The following is a 21,531-nucleotide window of genomic DNA, read 5'->3' as shown; positions in this document are numbered from 1 at the left end:
TTTTTCCCTCTATGTCATGCACGTGCTTGCTCTTTGTGTGTTTTCTTGGGGATAGGGACTACCTCTTGCTATGTTTTTGCCCCACAACTGGTACAATGTGGCTTGCATCCCCAGTGCGGCACAAATAACTGTCAGAGGCTGTGCTTCTGCAAGCATGCTACATTTTTGCAAGGACTTCATCCATTCTGTTTTTAAATGACACAAGGAGTGTGGATCTCCTTAACTCCCATTGCATCTTCCCCATTGAATGGAGACTGGGATCTCTAGTCTCCATAGCTAACTGAAATTTTACTTTCCTGCAGTTCATCTTCTTATTTCTAGTTACACAGTGTTGGGGGTCTTGAAAAAATTCTCATTCCTCCTTGGTTTTTAATCCCTTTGAGTATGTATAGGCAGTGTAGCGTCCCCTAAGTGACGTAAAGAAAGTTAAAGATCTTAGCAATTTTAGAGTATAATAGAGTTTTGACTGGGCTGGGAGAAGTACAAAAGATTAAAACAAAACCATCCATTTTGAGATACTGACCCCACAGCTCCTTTCTGTAGATTTCAGTGTTTGTATCTTTTCACATTTACAGGATGGTCATTGCAGAAAAGTGAACAAGGCATGGTCCTGGGAGCCAGGACTCTTGGGTTCTCCTTTCCTCTCTGTTATTGGGCCACAGAGGAGAATCAGTTCCTCAACACTTTTAATTTCTGCCTCTGTAAATAGGGATAATGCAATAGGCTTGGAATTGCCCTCTTAGAAGTGATATGTCAGTCTGGAGAGTGATTATGGGCATTTGGTGCTGGAGGTCTGTCTGCTCAGGTGAGCTGGGCACTGAGGTGCACTTGCAGAGGAAGATGCAGATATGTACCTGATTGTGGGTGTGGGGTTTTTCTTCCCTGTATCCTCTGCACCCTATTCCTGATGTGTGCATGTAGGGTAGTCATGATTGCTGTGACATGTATATGGGTAAAACCTTTGCCTCAGACCATGCTGGCAAGAATCGGAATGTGCAACAGCCTTCCCCCAACACTGACAAAATGTCTGTGCAGTGATGTTTGTGTGGTGGTCTCACAGGTGTGCTCCGTGTGATCCTCTGCCTGTGCTGCAATAAATGCAGGAATGAGGAGAACAGATCAGGATAATGGGCATAGGTACAGCAGGGCTGAGGTCTGGGCTGAGCATGCCACTGAAGAGTCTTCCAGCAGATGAGCACGTCCCCTGTGAATTGGGATTTAGTACTGTGTTATTAGAGATGACACTGTGAGATTGCCGTTGGCAGAACATCATTTACGTTGACAGTTGTAGCAGCTTGCTGCAGCAGTGTCCCAGGAAATGTATTTTTCAGCCAAATATTTGTATGAAATATGATAACAGGGACAGTGCTTGGAGGCAGCTGAAACACCTTCATGTTTTTTATTCTTTTGGTGTTTGTATTGTAGTGGCTTGCAGTTACCAAGGGAGAGCCTGGCTCTGGGTGCTGGGACCTGGGTGGTTCCTGCTCCAAAGGGCTGTAGCAGAATACAGCTATTGAATGGGATGAGCTTTGGAGATGGAGGGGAAGGTGGTGATGAAGTGAGCAGCACTCGCAGTTGGCCACCACCTCGCAGAAACAGACGTGCTGTTACCACAAGTGGATTTTCAGTCCCTGCATGTGCGAATGACATGCTGGATGCTGGGTTGGCGCTCAGCCTGAGCCCTGACGACACGTGCTGTGCTCCCCTTGCAGTTTTGAACTCGGATACTGTGCAGTCTAGGGACAGGTTAGTTCAGATTTGGGTCAGTGCTGCTCTGGTCTGACCTCCCTGACTGCAGCCGGGTGTTGATCCCATTGTCTGTGCTGCCATTGATGGCGAAGGGCAGCATTAACCAGAGTGCGGTGATGGTCCCACCTGGTCAGGGGTGGTCTTTCTCCAGCAGGAACCCATGCGGCAGAGGCAGCAGGGCCCTGTGGTGTTATGGGGGGGCAGAGCTGTGGGGGGAGAGCTTCCACAGCTGTGTTTGTGGGCACAGGAGGCTGCTAAAGGCTGTGCTTCTGGGACACAAGAGGGTCATGGATATGCATAGAGAGAGGAGACATGGGTTGGGATAAGACAGCTGTATGTTTACTGTGAGTTGTTGATTTAACCAGCAAGTGATGCTTCACCTCTGGAGAAGGGGACATCCCAGTTCCAGCCTGCAGCTGCTGTGTCCTTGTTCCATGTGCCTCTTCTGCTGGGCACAGATCTCTGTTGCTTTTCCCCTCTCTTCTTTTAGCATCCTGTTTTTCTTTGCCCTCTCCTCTTTCACTTTACTAACAGTTAAGCAGGGAACTGCTCTCCACTTGACGTCCCTAAAGCTCAGCCATGAGGACTCTGTTTATGTGTGTTTTGAAGCTCCAGTTTCCTGGGCAGCAGGTATCTGAAGCTGTTTGCATAATGCATCTGCTGGGTTGTGAAAAATGCTCTTGATCCTTCTCTGTGGCAGAGGATGCTAAGCAAACCATGGTAAGTGTGAATTCAGAGAATGGCAAGATCAAGGAATAGATATACAGCATTTCTAGCTTAATAAATAGATCTTTAAAGCCTAACATAAGCTGTAAACTTTCACTCCATTTCCCTTTTACTGAGCGTAGCAATGCTAGTGATTTCAAGCACGCATGGAACAGGATTGAGACCACAGATTTTGGGTGAAACTTGTGAAGGGCTGGTGCAGACATGCGTCAGGCACCCACCCAAACACACAGCTCTCTCTTTGGCTGGAGTTCGTACGGGGCCAGCATGCATCACACCACTCATGTCGCCGAGAGAAAGCTTCTCATAGCTCAAGTGTCAGCAGCCTGTTCCCAGGAGCCGGAGGGGGAGTTTCAGCTCAGCTGTCTGTGAAGTTCGGTGGGGCTATGATATGCCATGCTCCTGACAGCTCTAGCAGCCTGCGGTGACAGAGGGTTTGATACAAAATTCAGAGCCCTCACCTCTCATTAAGCAGAACAGCTAAGCCCAGGGCTGGCACTGAATTGAGTGGCAACAGAGGTGTCAAGGATAATAGAGCAGAACAAGGGATGTACAGCTGGGAATAGGTGAGCTGTTTCCAGGTCCTGAGGGGAAACTGGTCTCTCCTACATGCAACGCTGGCTATGCATGATGTTTGGAGCTGTCAGGTATGGCCAGACTCATGTGTTACAGACAGCTCTGCCTCTGACTCCTGAAGACCAATGATAGTGGGATTCAGGGATGGTTTGCAGTCTTCCAGCATTCTCCACATGCAGCTCTTATTAATCCAGATCTGCTGTGCTTTTGAGGCTTCCTGAAATAAGAGCTGGTGTTTGGTTAAGTCTGTGACTGAAGCAGGGTTTAAGTGTCAGGCTTCATTCAGCTCTCCTCTGAGCATCTTTTGGTGGTGGTGTAACCGTGTGGTGCATCAGCACATCTGCACTGCAGGGATCACACCTGGCCTCTCCCAGAGGGTATTGAACAGGCTGAGCCTGCACCGTGAGGCTGGAAGGGAGCTAAGAATAAAGATCATAATTAGGTCAGCAGCTTGCAGTGGGCTGTGGGACAGGAAGGTTGATGTGGTTGGGTTCCTGATGGCACTTGTTAATTATTAATTGTCTGTGTTACAGCAGAGCCTCAGTAGCTCTCTGAGGTCGAGGGCTAGCAGTGCCCTACGGCACTTACAGCATCTTAACAGCTGGAGTGAAGATGTTGCAAGTGTCCAGAGGCATAGCAAAGCTCATGGTCCTGTTGCTTTAGACATGGGACAGACATACGGAGGAGGCTTGTCCCTGTCTCAAAGACCCACCAGTATCTCCAGGCCCAGTGGTGCTAAGGAACAAGAATGGTGTGAGTCAGCCCAGATCGTGGGGGAGGCTGAATCAGGAGCTGAGCCGTGCTGCTCTGAGCCCTTGCTTGGATATCTGGGATCCCAGGGATCGCTCAGGACACAACTGGGAGTTTGCCTTCAGTAACTGAGAGATGCTTTTGCCCAACTGTTTCCAGTGCAGCCAAGGGGCAATGCCACACGGACTGTGGACTAGATTGAGAAGCAAGAAAGAAAAGAAGGATGGGATAAGGAGGGGCAGGTAGTGTTACCAAACACTGTGTCTTCAGGCACGGTCTTAGACAGATCAAGGCTCTCTGTGGCACTCAGCAAGTGTCCAGCCGGAGGGCTTTGACAGAATCTTTGGATATCACTAATGATCTTTCCCCATGGAAAGCCAGCTTTCCTTCCAGACTTTTCCTAGAAAAACAGATTTGTATTGTCCTGAGTTAATGCAGATGCATCCATCTGCTTTTAGTTCTTCCTTCCAAGTTGGCAGTCTTTGTTTGCTGCCAGACTGTGTTACTGTAGGCTCCCAGCATGTTGTGTGTTTGAAGTGTAGCTTGTAGGAAGCATTCTGTGTACCTGGCATCAGGGAGACCACACTATGAGGTGGCTTCCCATAATGTTTCTCTTTTCAAAGCTGTGTATGACAGTAATGTGAATTGGCCATCTCTGGCAGACGGAATGGGGCAGAGCAACAAGCCCTGGTGGTGAAAAAGTAGGTTGTGTCCTTCTGCACAGCCTAGGGCCTTCAGCCTGTTGCCTCTCTGCTGTGACTAGATGTACGTGAATTGCAGATAGACCTGATGTTGCAAATAAATCTGAACTGCAAATAGATCTGATGAAATAGGTGTCAGCCCCTGGGAAACATCAGCCTCTGAGCACAAGGAGGAAGTTACTGGAGTGAATTGGCTCCAGTCACTGAGACAATGTGAGGTGACTAAGGAGGAATTTCAGGGCTTGTGACCTTGAGCCAGAAAGACCTTCACTTGACCGTCTCTCTGCCTCCTGTCTGTGCAAGAGGTAGCAGAGTATCTTTACTTGCCTTACAGCCGTTTTTCTTGGAGATTTTTTCTGCATCATCCTGGAAGGTGGTGTGCTGGCCTAGGAAAATGACGAAGAGAGCTGGTGTAATGATGGTTAAAGAAGTGTGGGAATGTTCCCACTGAATCCCTGGCAAGCTTAGGTCCCCAGGGCCATTTGGTGTTTACTGATTTGGAGAGAGTCTACATTTAAATCTCTGATACTGTGGCTTTTGTTAAGGGTCTTCTGATGCTCTCTGGCTATTACTTTTGCACCTTCGCTTTATGAATTAGCTAAGTTACAAACTGAGCAGATGGAATCGTAGAGATGCCGAGAGATGTGCTGACAGCAGCACAGTGAATTAGTGGCACAGATCTCATCAAGGAAGGGGTCTGGTTATGCCCTTGTGCTGCTGAGAATGGTGTGTTGCAGTAGCATCAGTGTTGTCAGCTGTGGGACATGCCTGGTGTAGTGTGGTGGTTCCTGTTCTGGTGATAACTTTGCAAAGCGTCCTCCTGTAGCCCTTGTCTGTCTTGTCTGTGTTTTTGGCAGCTGCTGGGGAATGGCTGGGGCTTGCAGTGCTTTAAGGCCTCATCTTTAGTAACATAAGCTGTCTGGGTCTTAGGGTTAGGGCAGTGAGACTGCTCTGCCATTCTCTAAACTGCTTCAGAGACACTGAAGTACCTCTGCTCCTTTCTTCACTACTACTTTTTGTTGGTCTCTCATCCAATCTAGAGGCTTAACTCCTACTGTACACTGAATAACTTTCTTTTAAGGTGTTTGTTTGCACTAAGGTCTGTGAAAATGTGCCAAGAATGGTTAAAGGCTTATTAATTAATAGTTATTATCTAAAATGGTGACATTATCAATGCTGTTCCAGCACAGTCCTTCTGGTAGGTCTCAGTTTCCACTGTGCCCTGAACTTGGGTTTCCTATTGCCTCTGCCACATTCTGGCTTGTGGTCTGCTTTTTCTGCCTCCCAGAAAGTCTGTGATATATCTTCAGGCTTCTGAGGATTTGGATATGTGGCCTGAGGTCTCCAACCCTTTGGCTAACTTGGGCCTGTGGCAGGAAACCAGAAGAGCCGTAATTCTCGTAAGAAGCAGCAGCTGTCCTTGTGCAGTGGGGCTACAGGGCTGCATGACCACGATGGCTGTCGGCATGGCACCTCCTGGTTATTTTGCCTAGCTCCTGCTCGGAGCAGTGCAAATGTAGGCGTTTCCAAGCGCTTGCTGGGGAAGCGAGCAGGAATTCGTCATGCAGTCTGGCTGGCTCCCATCCCTTTTGGCGTGATGAAGAGCAGTTCCAAATGCATGTACACAAACAGAGAGCCAATGTTGACAGCTTTACAGGAGGTAGAGTGGTGGGTAAAGCACACTCTGACTGCTTTGCAGCAGATCTAAACATACCCTGGACGTGTAAAACTCCGTGCCCTGAAGGATCAAGGGTTTGGGGAAGAGCCCCCTAAAAATCCAATGCAATTTCTGGAAACCTTCTACTGCTGTGTTTTTCTGGGCTTCTGGTTATGTACAGCTCAGGGTGTCAACTTGTGACTGAGCTAGTACATTAAAGGATTTAATTTCCGAGCTGAAATCTGTCAGCTGTATAAAGAAGTCAAGGCGAATGAAAGAGGACTGCCTGATGGCCCTTCTGCCTGTCTGGACTGGGATCTGTGTGCTCCCCAGGCTTCCAGACACAGGACCTAGAGCTGGGGAGAATGTTTAACAAGCTGTTTCTCAAGCCAAGTGAAAAGCAGTTCCTAGAGCAGCTCCTCCTGCCACACGTGGCATGTAACATGTTCCATGGAGAGACACCAGAAGCTGTGGCAGATGCTGGACTGAGGAATGTGTCCAGGTAGTAAATGAACACTCCTTATTCCAACTCATTAATCTCTCTCTCTCTTTTTTTTTTTTTTTTTAAATCATAGAAGTGTTTTATCTATAAAATTCTCCATTTTGCATGTACGTATATGCGGACATTAAAGGAGCAGGTTTTGTGCCTGCTGTTAGAAGTGTAGGTTGCACCATGTATTTTGGGATCTGTTTGCTGACTTCTTTTTTGGGATTTTGTGATAGTAGTTTGAGGTACAAGTGCTGTAGGTGGAGGTCTCTTAATAGTGCTACGAAAGTGATTGAACTTCTGTGTTTTAATAATTTCTGCATGTTTCTTTGGATGCTGCTTTAAAGATGACAAATTATGTGTAGCTGCTCTGCTGCAGCACTAACTTAATAAGTAGGAAGAGAGACTCTGTCTCTATTCCAGAACATGGAGATAAATTCTTCCCTGTTCAGCTTCTCCGTTAAATGTTTGCAAATGCATAACTGCTTACAAAACGTTTTGAAGATATGAGGTAAAAAGACAATACAAAACTGATTTACTGAGCTCATTTATATTATTGGGCAGAAAAAAACCATTATGCCAATACAGTGTCACTTTTGCAATAAAAGCTGGGGTCCTTTTCAGCCTTCCTTCTGAGATGACTTGTGCGCTGACCCAGGCACACTGCAGCTGCCTGAAAAGGGAAAGAAAGGAGCATTTCTGATGACGGAGGCTGTGGGCCCTGGTGCTGCCAGATTGCGTTGGGACAACTTTTGCACTTCCAGTACCCAGGCATTGTCAGTACTGGAATTTCTGCTGAGGCGCACATCTAAAAGCTCCTGTAAGGCTTGTGGGCTAAAGCCTGATCCTCTGCAGAGGAGGAGTTTTCAAGGCTGAGAACAATCAAAGGGGTACCAAATGTTTGGTGAATTGAGTCCATGATCTTGTAACCAAAAGTCATCCTTCCCCAACTTCAGTGACAGGAAAACAGAACTTGGATCCAAACTGCCACAGTGGCTGGTATAGCAAAGGTGGAAGAAAAACCCAAAGAAGCAAATGGTAATTTTTGGAAAGGATGCATGGTTGTGAGAGCTGTGTTTGGGGAGAAGAGAAGAGGAGGCAGTGTTTGACTTGTGATACTTTGGGGAGGCCTGAATTGTAGGGTTTTGGAAGGGCAGCACCCAGCATCTCTAGCCACATCTGAAGAATCACTGGTGCCGGTCCTCTCTTGGCTGCTTTGCTTTCCTGTTTGCAAAGCTGTGCCTTGCTGTATTCAGATGAAAACAGTTACAAAAGAAGAAATGCTTATTGCTAAGCGTGCTCAGGTTTGAGATCTGATATTGTTTATATTGCCCCCAAAGCAGATATGCCAAAGTGCTAGGATATAGTTAGGCAAGCGTCCTACCTAGAGATGTTGCGTGCTAGTTACCTCCTGTCCTGCGTCTAGCCCAGAAGTAGAAATAAATTGTAGATAAATTTCCAGGATGGTGTAAAGTGAGGAGGAAGGCAGGTGTGGAGGATGTTTTTTTTTCTCCTCCATGGTTGCTGTCAGCTTTCTCCCTGAACAGTCCAGGAGGTCTGTGAGTTGTGTGAGAAAAAGGAGAGAGCTAGGGAGCAGGAGTAGGACATGCTCTGCAAACACAGCGCCTGCATTTTTGAAGGTGTGCTTTGCAATGGGTAATTTGCTCCTTTATTGTCTGTAGAATAACAGCAGTGACAGCATTGACTTTCTCTAATGAACAGCTGCTCAGTGCTAGAATCTATTCCCAGAGGAGGCTCGCAGGGATGAATAAGGTTTCATGCTCCTCCTCCAGAGAGGGTGAGAAAGTTCGCAGAACAGAAGATTGTTGCTTGATTGTTGGATATCTCCAAATCTTGAACTGCTGACAGCTGAGAGCTGAATGTGTCACCATGCAAGTCATGTTTAACCTTCCAGCACTTTCGCTGAGGCAGGGTGTTTATAGAGTCGGGAGAGAGGTGTTAGTTCCTGTCCAAGAAGTCATCCTCTTGTCACTGCAAACGACAGTCACAAATTGGCTGAACAAAAAAGCATTTCTCCTGTTGCACTGCCTGAATTCTTCGGTGATACTCTGCGCTAACAAGAGCAGGGAGGCAGGAGAGGATAGCTGATGAATTATGGATGCATTAGAGGCAGACCCAAGTTGTAAACTCTTGGAGTTTGAAATCACTTGTGTATGTTATAACTCAAGCTATGACTTCAAATAAACATTTTGAGCTTTGTCCCAGGCAGCTCCCCATAGTGCCTCCCTTCCCATCCCTGCTCACAGTTCTCCTTCACTTTGAAATGATACAGATTGGATTTTTAGAGGTTAGGCAGAACTGTGTGCTGAGGTCTGTCTGGCATGCTCACTTGCTGTCTCAAGGTTCCCTGTACTCCCCTCCCCACCTCCTTTTGGTTTTATACTACACTTGATCATAAGCAATTTGTTTTATTTCCTCTGTGCCTGCCTACCACCTGGCCCTGGAACCCAACTCCAGATGCTGAAAGATGCCTGTGAAAGCAATGGTACAAAGAAGTGGAGCACCCAAATTTGGCCTGACTTTTGTGTTTCATGACAGGAAAGTGGAAAAATGCATAAACTGAGAAGTCTTCTGTCGTGAATTGCTCGTAAACAATAAAACTTGGGGAATATTTTGAAATATTTCTACAAATTATCAGTAAGTCTTGTCTCTTGCTCTGTGATGGCACCCTTGCTGTCTTCCTGTGCAAACACAAGCGTGTGGACAGGTTGACAAACTGTGCAGGAAAAGTGCCACCTTCTTTAACTCTTTCAGTGCCCAGAGGATTTCTCTCAGTCCTAGTGCACTACTCCAAGTCATCCCAGAGCTGCATTTGGCACCCTACAGGCATTTTTTCAGCAAAAGAGGGTAAAATTGATCCATCTGATTCAGAAGGACAAAAAGTCCACAAAGGCCTTCAGCGACAGCAAGTTTTGATATGAATCCATGGATTGTGCCTTGGGCTGTGCAAAGCTTTTGCCTAGAGCAGTTTTGCTACTTGGAGAGACAACACAAAGCTGGGGGGCAGTGAGAAGTCTCCAAGATGAAGTTTTAGATAGCAGCACTGTGAAAGCTTTTAGTACCACAGAATGGACAGCATGGTGCTGGTGCATTCAGTGACCTGTTTTGTTCAGGCAGTGAAAGATGTCTTGGAAACTGCAGCTCTTTTTTTCCTTTGCCGCTAACAATATTCCCTCTTGACCTGAAATTATCTTACTGGTAGTGGAGACAAAAATGTTTTAATCTTTGATGTTTGTTGGAATCCCCTGTGTGGAGGTTTTCCTGGTTAGCTTAGTACCATTCTTGGGAACTCTTCAAACCGAATGAAACCCAGTTCATAGCAGTTAACCTATGATCCATCCTGTCCAACCAGCCTATTGAGACAGCAAGTGAAAAATGTACTCTAAAGGGGGCTCAGTTTAAGGAGGAGCTTGACTTGTAGGCTTGCTCTGACAGACCCACAGTGAAATACAAAGCTGAAGAGAAATGCGTTTGTGTGTGCAAGTGGTGTATGGGGCATTCATCCATGCACACACCCAGGAATGTACTGGGAAAGGAAGCAGAACTGTTTGGTTTTGTAATATAATTTCAATAATAATCAGTGACAAACAGACATAGGGTCTGGGCTAATATGTTTTCCCAATAGTTTTTCAAGGCTGAAACCAGAGTTTTGGCCAAGGGAGAAGGAAGCAGAAATGGATGTTTGAGCTACAGATCCCTGTGGCTGTTTCCGCTCTTGGTTGTCAGAGAGACCTTGAGTTGTGCCCTTGGATTTGACTGTCAGGAAGCCCCAATATCAGCTCTCTTTCTACCTTCTGCAGAGTGAGTATGGAGCTAATAAGTAGCTAATCGTCAGCCCTTTTGGGTTGCCTGGCGTGTTTTCTACTGGCTGGCTACGTGGCCACCAGCGAGCTCCTTGCTCTTTCCCTTCCCAAGTACCCAGGGTGTGGGACAGGCAGCACCAGAGGGAACGTTGGCATGTGGTGCTGCTGCAGGACTGTTCAGGGTGAGGGTGGAAGTGTTTTGTTGGTCCTTCCCCAGCCAGCAGAAGTGTGAGGCCCCAAGGAAAGGTGAAGCTATAGGCTGTGTCTTTACAGCTTTGCTTCACAGTGGCTCTGCTAAACCAGGAGATTGTGGAGCTGGGCTGATGGCTCCTGGTGCCATTTCAGAGTGAGGGTTTGTGCAGCTCATAAAATCCCTCTTCTGGTGACTGGCAGCACTGCAAGCCAGCTGTCTAGGGACCGAGTGATGTGATCTGAGGTATGGGACAAGTGCCTTCACATGAAGTTTCTGTAACCTGTAAGGTGTCTTTGCCGGCTGGCACTTGGGGCCATGCATCTGAATGCAACAGATGAGTGTTTAAGTCAGGTTTGAGGAGCTTTCTCTATTCCTCAGCCCTAAGCTTGGTAGAGAAAGCTGCTTGGAAATCTGGCAGGGAATATATAGCCATCTGGCTGGTGTTTTTTTTTTTTTCTCTAGATTTATTTTTTTCCCCCAGCACTGCAGAAAAGGACAGCTTTATACACACAGACACATTTCAGCCATGTTCCGCCCAGCAGGTATGCGAGCAGCTGGTGATGTTGGGTAAAGAAGCTTACTCCTGTGCTAGGCTGGAAGTCTGTTCCTGTATATTCCTGCTCCCAGGACCTGGGGTGTAGGCTGCTGCTCTGTTTGTTTTCATCAAAAGCTGCTGTGGCCCCACAATGGGTGATGGGTCTCTAGGGTGGCAGTTGAGGCTTGCAGAGCCCTGCGCAGGGTGAGCCGGGCCTGAGCCTGTGGTCTGTGGAGATGTGCGACCGCGTCTAGCCGTGCTGCCAGCCCCTCAGCAGAGAGCAACTCCTCACCTGGCTCCTTTGCAACTCTTTTCTCAGCTCACTCTTAAAACCAACTTCATCATAACTTGTTCATTTCTCCAGTGTCTTCCCAGCACTGTGGCCTTCCCTGTAATGGCTGCTATAGAAGCCTTTTCCTTTGCTTCTGGTGCTTTCTCATGTGTTTCCTTCCAAATTCTGGCTGGAAAGCTCCTTCTCCTTGTTCTTTTTCCAACGTTGCCTCGTCCCTCTCTGCTGTATGCGGTAGAGAAAGGGTAGAGGCCTCACATTAGTAATGTGCTGAGTAGCCTCACCGATCCAGCCGGGTCTCGCTGGAGTCTCTGCGCTCAGATGTTTTGCAGGACTAATGATTACTTGTGGATTTTAGTGCTTTGTTGAACTGGAACTGGAGTTAAAAGAAAGCTGCTGTTCCAAAGAGCCTTGCATTTCTCTGATCCTTCAGCTTATGTGCCTGTTGTGGAAGCTCTCGTGCCTGTTTTTGCATTAAGCCCATTTTCTGTCTCAGTAGTTCCCAAGCCCGGCCTTGGTGCCATAGTTAAGAGTGGCCAGGACTTTGATCTGTTTGTCAATGAGGCCTCTGAATCCATAGTCTTATGTGGTTTCCTCTTGTCCCTGTTCTGTCCCCCAAGTTCTCCTGCTGTGGCTGGACATGATGACTGTGAGGCTGGAAGTGTAGGCATGAACGATGTGAACAGCTAATGTACGTGAATTCAGCAAAGCCCTGGCCAGCCCACACTGTGCTGTAAGCACAAAAGGAGATTGTATGTGCCTGTACACACCAGGCCCTCTGTGTAGCATACTTGTTCCACTGGAAGGAGGATAGCTGGCTTGGCTTTTCCTTTGTGCCCCATGGCAGCTCTTATTGCTGGTGTTTGCCCAGGGTTTGGGTTACAGTTCAGTGTGGTCCAGCCGTTGCCCCCGGTAGGGGACTGTGGGTGCTCCTCGGTCTCTGCTTCCATCTGCTGGACAAGCAGTGGCTCCTGCTCTCTCCTGTTTTCCCTTGGCGCCTCAGGGATTTTGCTAGCTCCTTTTAAACTGTACTCACATAATACTACAGATGGAAATCCCTTTCATGCATGTATGGACTGCAAGAAAATTTCAGTGTTGAACCAACTTTCTTTGGCAAGACTGCTGTGCTAGAGTAAATGGCAATGAGCCTGGAGATGGGCTGAGCGTGGCATGTTCGGTGCAGCAGTGTGTAGCCTCCTACCATGCAGGCAGGCCTGCATGCTGAGGCCAAAGCTTCTCTGGTTTATATTCACAAGAAAGTCAAGTATGAACGAGTGCTCCTTGGATGCCACATGAACGGCCAGTGTGGGCCATGCCAGAGGTCCAGCCATTGCAATGCCGTCTCGAAAAGTGACCACAGCAGATGCAGGAAGAAAGCATGTAAAAAAAACTGGGCAGGGAGGACATGGTGCTTTCCTTGGACATTTCCCTCAGCATCTGACAGTCAGGGATGTGGGAACATCTTGGGCTGGAGACTGCAGTGAGACCTTCGTATTTAAGTGTTCTGGTAAATGTGTCCTTCATGAGCTTGTCCGAACCTCTTGGTTTTTGAACTGGCAGCATCTTGAGACAGTGAGTTTGTACTGTGCAAAAAGGTCCTGCTTTCATTTGAGACCTGCTGCCAACAACTTCCTCTGCTAGATCATGGGAGCACCTGGAGCAGGCCTAAGAATTACTTGTACTATGTGACTCATCTGCAGTTATTTTTCCCTTCACGAGGACAACAAAAGTGTCCCTCAGAGTTAGACATATTTGGGAGAGCTGGAAGAACAGGGTTGCTGCTGTTGAGGGTCATGAACAGTCTGGTCTGCTCAAGAGTGCTCCGGTTGTTTTCATCTCACAACAGAAGTTTGGCTGCTGCAAAGGCATTTCCTTAACCTTCCCTTAACCTCTGCTCAGCAGTGGGCAAACACAGGCAGAAGGTTCATTTCAAGCAAAAAATCCGCATCCTGTTCTCAAGACATTGTGCAACGTAGCCTATAGATCTTCCTGTAAACGTTGCTTGATTTATGTGTTGGCTGTTCATCTGTGCATGTATAAGCTAAATAGCACGCTCTCCTCTAGATATATAATGACCGATTTAGTCTTTGTACTATCAGGTGAAGGCCTGGACACAGAGGCTTGACCTCTCTTTGTTGCAGTTTACAGTACAGCATCTAGATGTTAAAATTTCTTTAACCAAGTTCTAGATTATTTCTGCGCTGTTACAATGCCTTGGCAAAGGGTGTGTTGTGTTGCTGTTGCTCTGTTTGAGGATAGCAGCGTCTTGTTTCATCTAATTAACAAACATCCATTTAGCAACAATCAATGAAGGTGCTGTATTGAAACTATTTATTTTCCATGTGAAAATCCTGATATTAATTTTTACTAGGGCCAGCATGATTAGAGTAAATCTGCAGGGCATCCCTTTGTTCATTTCCTCAGCAAAAATATTGTAGTCATATAGAAGCAAGACCTGCTTTTCTCCTTCCAGTGGGCATGAGCCATTACCACATGTGAGACTACCTGCGGAAGCGTGGCCGAGGTGTCTGGGCTCTAAGTTCTGTGTTTTTCTAGGGACTTTGCAATTTGGAAAGACAGACTTTTCTTTTTGTTTTTGACATTAGGTTCCCAGCCAGCAGGAGGAGATGTCACCATCCTTGCTGCTCCGGAGAACACCACGGTGGTGGCGGGGGAGAGCGTGGTGATGGAGTGCATGGCGGCTGCTGATCCCACCCCCTTCGTCTCCTGGATACGACAGGGTGAGCATGAGGGATAGAATTAAGCTTTTGTTGTCAAGAGGAACCTATGGATACTTTCTTTAAAAAAAAAAAAAAATCAATGAAAAAGCAGAAAAATCTGTGGGACAGGAAGGGTGCTTGTTACTTCGGTACCTAATGATGCAGGTGGTGTTGCAGTGAAGGGTGTCCTTGCTAAACTGGAATTGCTAATTAAATCTAGAAGGTTACAAAGCACACAGTTCACTTTATAGTTGTTTGACCTGTGAAATATGTGAAGTTCTAGTGCCTGGATTCCTTTTGATCTAAATTAGTCATTCTCGTTGTATGACCTTGAGCAGTGAAGGTCATGAGATGGGGTCAGGTCTATGCCACTCCTCCAGGGACTCAGAGGTTACTAGGGATTCTGTGGAATCTGCCATTGCATTGGAGAAATAACCTGTATTATCTTGCAGGATTATAAAACATGGTAAGATCTGTTAATAATTGGAGTGACTGGGTGTGTTGATGGGAGGTTTTTATTAAAAAATATTACTGTGGTCAGATTGGTAGTGGAAGGATTGAGAAGATGCTTAGGTCTCATCAGAGGTGTACAAATGAGCCAGACTGGCATATGTTACCCAGGGCTGATAGCCTAAGTCACGAGTAGGATGCTAGTGTCACTTCACTGAGTGTCACATCCATCAGATGTCTTTCAGAGGCTCTGACTGAAGATGTTCTCAGCTCAGGAGTCAGTTCTTCCCCAGAAAAAGCTCTCAGTCATTTTCATAAATCCGGGTCACAATTTAAGACTCCTCTCCCCTGTAACCATTTATTGTGCTTGGTCTTCAGCCCAGACTTGTCCACAGGCAGTGATTTTAGTGTATATAAATATTTCCTCTTCCCCACAAAAAAGGAGCAAAAAAAATCTTAGAGGATGCAGCTTTGGAAGTCAAATCAGCAAGGATTAAATGTTCTGGCAGAAATGTTTCTGGTTTATCCTGTGCACTTCTCAATTACAAATACTCAGTTTTCCCATGCTAGATTGCTTATTGCTTTACTGAGAGCTACTGATGCCCATAGTAGAGTAGATATTATTAGAGTTAATTATCACTATGAAAGTTTTTTGGATGGGAGAAAGAGGAGGGGGAAGGGGGGAAAGGCTGATGAAACAGTTCCTCACATGCTTTATTTTAAAGTGGTGCTTGGTCCCCCTCTGCTTCCTGGTGTGGACTCTTCAATTAGAAAAGATGGATTAACAGTGCTATCAATTCTGTGTTATACAAGCATGTTTCTTTCCAAGACTTCATTAGGGAGCAGGCTGGGTTACTGGACAATTAGTCATGTAGATAACACTGAAGATTGTACCTCCAGGTTGCCAGTTTGGCTCTTGCCAGCCTTGGTGGTGTCAGCTAATTGCTACCATCTGGAGTCAGATTTTCAAACCGCTCCAGTGCAAATGGGGTCCACAGGTTTTTCTCCTCCTCTGAGCATGCAGCCACTGAACTGTGAGGCCATCTAAAGACCCCCAAAATGGACGGAGAGGGCCGAGGATCTGATCTCAGCTGCATTCCCTGCTGATGGTGCTAAGTAGGTGCAGCTGCTCACAGTGGAGGTGGAGAGCTTGCTTCTGTCTCGAGGTACAGGCTCAGCTGAATCTGTGAGAGCTAAAGGCAGGCCAGTGCTGGTTTTTGCTGTCTGAAAGACATTTGTGCTTCTGCAGGTGGAGAGGGACAAGGTCTAGTGTTGCACAGTACTGCACAAATTGGCTGGCTCTCCCAGTCTGCTAACTTGTGCCAGAGCTGGCCATGGGTGCCTCACCTCCCATCCAAGCCTTTCCTTGGCCAGTCTGTGCTTGCCCACACTCTCTCCCCAGCTCTTGGCTTTGCTTCCCCATACTCATTCAGAGATGCCAATGCCGTGGTCCCCATGTTTCTCACATCAGAGCAGTGCTGAGAATAAGCGGTGCCGAGAATAAGCAGTGCCCAACACCAGCCTACTGCCTTGTCCGTGACATGCTGAGGAACCTAGGGCTACTTGAGGTTGTAGAAGGACAGCTCAGCTTCTGGCCAGGGAGCTGCGGCCACCCTTTCCTCCTTCCCTACTCAGCAGTGCTGAGCATCTAGCCAGGAGAATGGGGAGAGGGCAGCTCATGGCCCATGGCTCTGACCGAAGCACCAGAGCCCCAAGGAGAACCAGGTGTCTTCCTGATACCTTACAGATCAGGAGCTAAGCTGGAGGCAAAGAATGAATCAGGAAGTTCAGTAAATTTGGGTTCATGTCTGGGACCCAGAGGAGGGAAGAACCCCTGAGTTGTTAGTGATTCAGTGCTCTTGCTGACATTTGCATTAACGAGTGAGGGAGGAAGCATGTGTGTTCACGCATGGGGGTCAGCAGGCAGATTGAGCAACTTTTCCAAAGTGTGTGTTAGCATAGCTTTCCCTTGAATGTGCTATTCCTAGTGTGTCTCATTGCAGGCACACCCTAGGCATCAGAGACTATTTTGATCCAAACCAGAAATTTTTCAATTACTACAGGCTAAACTAAACCTTGGGCCAATGTTGGCGTGGGCTGGCTGATACTCAGTCAAGCACTGAGGAGTGTCCCAGCAGGAATCCTCCTCTGGGCTGGGGTTTGGGATTTGGGGGTCTCTCTGCTCCGCAGCTGTCATCCTGGCTCTGGTAGATGCATTGTTTACAAGCCCTCGTAAAGGGCAGCTTGGGGCTCCCTCCCACATTTGTGCACGTTTCTTCCTGTAGATGGAAAGCCCGTTTCCACAGATGTGATTGTGCTGGGCCGGACAAATCTCCTCATTCCTTCCAGCCAGCCCCATCACTCAGGGGTGTACGTCTGCCGTGCTAACAAACCCCAGACCAGGCAGTTCGTTACAGCCGCAGCTGAGCTCCGGGTCCTCGGTGAGTAGAGGGCAGGATAAATGCTCCAGGTAGCTGTAGATTACCTGGACCAACATGCAAGAGCTCCCCAAGAAGTTGCGTTTGTGGCCTGTGCTGGGTAAGAAGGGAGCCAGGTTAGAGCCAGGAGGCCCTGGGCTGGGATAGGTCTTGGTGGGAGAGAGGGTTTGGGGTTTAGTTACTTGTATTTACTGAACCGTTTTATGCCTTATTCTTGTTCTCCAGGGCTCCCCCATGGAAATCTGTATCACCAATTAACTTTCAGTATCGTGGAAGCCAGCAGGGAGAACAGCCTAGGATCAGGGAACGCAGCACATGATTGATACAGAATTTATTTTTCCTTTTGGACAGAGTCTAAATTAAGCCTCTAGAGTCTGCCTGGCAAATCCTATCTTGTAAGCAAAGCTGCTACTGAATAAAACATAGCACTGAGTGGGGAGGAGAAGGGATTTGCTTTGCTATCTTTTTCTCCTCCTTCCTGCATTAATTTGTCCTATGTCCTCCCAGCTACACCCAGCATCTCCCAGGCTCCTGAAACCATCTCTCGCACCCGAGCCAGCACGGCCCGATTTGTCTGCAAAGCAGAGGGCGAGCCAGCCCCGACCATTCACTGGCTGAAGAATGGTGAGGCCATCCTCTCCAACGGGCGTGTGAAGGTGCAGAGCAGTGGCAGCCTCGTGATCAATCAGATTGGGTTGGAGGATGCTGGCTACTATCAGTGCGTGGCTGAGAACAGCTTGGGCATGGCTTGTGCCACTGCCAAGCTCTCGGTGATCGTGCGGGAGGGTTTGCCCAGTGCTCCCAAGAAGGTGTCAGCTGTGTCTCTCTCCAGCACCACAGTCCTTGTGTCCTGGGAGCGGCCAGAGTACAACAGCGAGCAGATCATTGGCTTCTCGTTACATTACCAGCGGGCTGTGGGTAGGTGTTATCTGCCTGTGCAACACAGCTGTATTGCAGGTACAAGACATGAGGCACTGGTTGATGTTTTCCCAGCTAGTGACAAGTGTGAGGCAATTCCAGTTTGTTTAGCCCTTTTCATTGCAGGTAGAGGAATTTTTTTCTTGGAGTCAGCATCAGCCTCTGACAGTGCCTGTGAATTAGCTGACATATACTAACTTGTTGACCAGCAGTAGCATGTCCACACAGCTGAGTTGTCTGGATTCTAGTGGGACCAGGCACTTTTGGAAATTTATTTCTGTTCTTTACTTTTTCCTCCAACACTTGATTTTATATGTAAAGGGTGTGATTATTAATGGAGGTATTAAACAGCTACATTGTGTACAGGGGTAATCACTAAATTATTCACACCCAGAATCTGAAGTGAGGCACTTGAGTCTCTCGGGATCTGTCTTCCCAAACAACCAGCAAGCCAATACTCTTGCTGGAGTGTTGCCAGAGCTCCCCTGAAAATTAAGCTGGTAACTTCAGCTGCCTTGGCAAGCATTAAGGAGCTTGAGTCAAAATGGAGATGCTAACATTGAGGCATTGAATGTTTCTGCCCAAAGAGTTCACGTAAGAGATGGGTTTTGTGCAGGTGCTGGGGAAATTGGAGAAGACATAGTGATTTTTAAGGTGGGTTTACACTATGGACCTTATGAGTTAAGTGATTTTTCGAGGAGTGTCTTGGCAGTTCACTGACCTGCTGATGAGTGTTTCCTTGGCTCTAGGAACAGATAATGTGGAATATCAGTTTGCTGTCAATAATGATACTACTGAGCTGCAAGTCAAAGACCTAGAACCTAATACCAACTATGTCTTCTACGTGGTCGCGTATTCTCAGCTCGGAGCCAGCCGGACATCCTCTTCCATCATCGTGCAGACCCTGGAGGACGGTGCGTTGAATTAGATGGGTACTGGTGCCTAAAAAATGTTCTTGGCCTGTTTCATGGTGAGCATTGAATATGCTATGGAGAATAGTATCAGCTCCTAGAAACCTAAACCTGCTGCTCCTACAGCTTCTTGCCAGAAGCCCTTTTAAAAAAACAAAAAACCCAACCAAAAACAAAGCACCTTGATCTGATCATCAGCTTGGGTGATGAAGGGCATGAAAATGACTTCACTGACACTGAGGCCCATGAGAATCCTGCCGGAACTGCAGTCAGCTCCTCTGAGCTTTCACCTAGCTAATACAATATTGCTGCAAGCTTGACTCTGGGCCAGACTTGATTTCAACTCTGAGGATAGACATCTATTGCAATTTGTAGGGGTGGGAGCAGCCTTGAGATTGGATCCCTTAAGAGCCAGTAGTTTGTGTTGATTTTACCATTTATCACATAGCATTTTGTGAGCAGTAAAGGCAGAGTGCCAGAAGGACAGCTGCTCAAGGGGGGGACATGCGCAGCTTTCAACGGACTGCAGGACAGAGGCAAAAAGTTATGGTTTTGGCAGACCTCGTGCAAGCCCCTGCTATGCTGCAGGGTGCGTTATGTGCTTTTAATACTCCTGACGTAGTGAACTGTGTGGTCCCACGTGTATGTGTCTGAAGCCTGAAAAGCCGAGTTGAAAGCATGAAAGCTGCCTGCAGCACAGAGCTGTGATTCTCGAGGGAATGGGGATTCCCAGACTGAAGTCTGGATCTATGAGCCATTTCCTTTAGTGTTTCCTTCATGCTCCACAGTACAGCATAGGCCAATTAGCTGGTCTGTGCTAACCTGCTCAGTTTGCAGTGGACACAGGGTCCCTTACATTTTGCTTCCCTAGAGGGTAGTGTGGTGTGGCCAGCAGGCTCTGATCAGCCTGTTCAAGCTGAGCAGCCCACCATCTCCCTTCCCCAGACACCCTGCTGATGATCTGAGCTGATGAAGAGCTTCAGGGTATTGGTTCCTCCCGTGACAGACAGCATGTCACCAGTGGCTGTGCAGGGCCTCCTGCCAACTGAGAGAGCTGGCAGAGGTGTGTTGAGGTCTTGTCCTGGTCTTTGCTGACTTCCCGTTGTTGCTTCTGCCCAGTTCCTAGTGCTGCCCCTCAGCTGTCCCTGTCGAGCATGACTCCTGGTGATATCCGTGTGACATGGCTGCCTCCTCCTCCAGAGCTGAGTAATGGCAAGATAACTAAGTACAAGATCGACTACTGCACCCTCAAGGAAGGTGAGGGAAGTACCATTTGGGGAGAGGGTGGGATTGCGTCTTCTGCTCCAGCAATATTAATAGCATATCATGTCGAGGGGAGGAGGTGCAACACTGGAAACTGAGGGACCCTTTTTTACCCAAGGGAGAACAGCCCTCTCTTAGCCTGGCTCTGCTGTTGGTGGTAACAGCAGTGCTGGTGCTGTGCTACTTCACACTGCTTCAAGGTATCTTTTTCTGTGATTGTGGAGGAGCCTGCGTCCCCAGGGAAATGGCCTGACACTTGTGTGTTTGTGCTGCCCCAGGAATGTTTGCATGAGCTTTATGCTGGTTGGGGAATAGGGGTAGATGCATTCACTTCCTTTAAAATGGAGTCTAATCTAATCAAAGTGATCCTTGTGGAAAAAAAGCAAGTATCCTGGCCAGCCTGTCTTGCTGTATTGCTGGGTTTTATTTGGTTTTATTTATATTGTCAGACACTCTAAAAAGCCTTCAGCAGGGATGGTAACATTTACCTATGCTGGATGCAGCTGTTCCAATTCCACGTGTGCTTGCTTTGCTAATCCTTCTGGGTATTTACTCTTAAAACCATCAAAGCTCTGCAGCTTCTCACTTGCCAGGGTCATGATTCTTACTAAGAGAAGGATGGGGAGTGTGATGAAGTGCTGGACATATTCCCATGTGTTTGATCTGGATTAGTAGTCTGCACTGTGACTCCTGGCTCTTGTTTTTTTGCCCTGACCAAAAATGGCTCTGTGGCATTGTAATACCTTGGAAACATTTGCAGTCCAGGGATCACACTCAGCAATACTCTGTTACATAGCAGGGACAGCACTCCCAGCTGAGTTTATGCCAGGTGAAGCTGAAGAGCAAGACCTCTGCATTCACCAAACAGGCAATATGGATCTTCAGCAAGACTAATTAGTTGTTACAGTGAAAATCCCAGGCCATTCTCAGTTTAAATTTCCTGTTACCTCCCTTACAAACTTGGGTGGGCTGAAGAGGGAGCGATAAAACCTCAGTCCGGCATGGGTGAAGGTGTGAATTTTGCAGAAAGCAGTGCTGCTGGACATTTCTGGTTCAAATTAAGGTGAGGATTTAAATACAGCAATGAGAAGCACTGGAATGTACCATCAGCTGTGCTCATGTTCTGCCATCAGGTCAGCAGCAGCAAGGTTTCTGACAGCTCCCCTCCAGGCAGGCTCAATGGTGCTGAAGGCAGCCTGCAGTTTTGAATGTGATGAAGGGGGTTGTCAGTCAGGATATCAGCTCTGCCTGGTCTATAGTTCTAGTTTTTCCTGGTGGCATGAGATTTCATTAGGCAAAGCCAAGCCAGCCCAGGGTGTGCAAACCACATGGGGGTAGCCAGGC

At 47.5% G+C, this 21,531-nt stretch overlaps 1 protein-coding gene across 3 annotated transcripts in view; it reads left to right on the top strand.

Annotated features, from left to right (window-relative positions):
* The window catches only part of IGDCC4 (immunoglobulin superfamily DCC subclass member 4), a 100,811-nt gene that overhangs the window by 53,260 nt on the left and 26,020 nt on the right, over positions 1-21,531 (top strand). For all 3 annotated transcript variants that reach the window (XM_069798592.1, XM_069798591.1, XM_069798590.1), the window contains 5 exons: positions 14,094-14,228; positions 16,943-17,098; positions 17,603-18,013; positions 18,763-18,927; positions 20,044-20,181. In XM_069798592.1, the coding sequence (XP_069654693.1) occupies positions 14,094-14,228; positions 16,943-17,098; positions 17,603-18,013; positions 18,763-18,927; positions 20,044-20,181 (1,005 nt within the window). The remainder of the gene's footprint in view (positions 1-14,093; positions 14,229-16,942; positions 17,099-17,602; positions 18,014-18,762; positions 18,928-20,043; positions 20,182-21,531) is intronic.

The sequence above is a fragment of the Haliaeetus albicilla genome, chromosome 12 (genome assembly GCF_947461875.1).
Source record: "Haliaeetus albicilla chromosome 12, bHalAlb1.1, whole genome shotgun sequence".
Classification (NCBI taxonomy): Eukaryota; Metazoa; Chordata; class Aves; order Accipitriformes; family Accipitridae; genus Haliaeetus; species Haliaeetus albicilla.
Note: the sequence above shows the minus strand (reverse complement) of the source record. Positions and strands in the feature narration are given on the sequence as shown.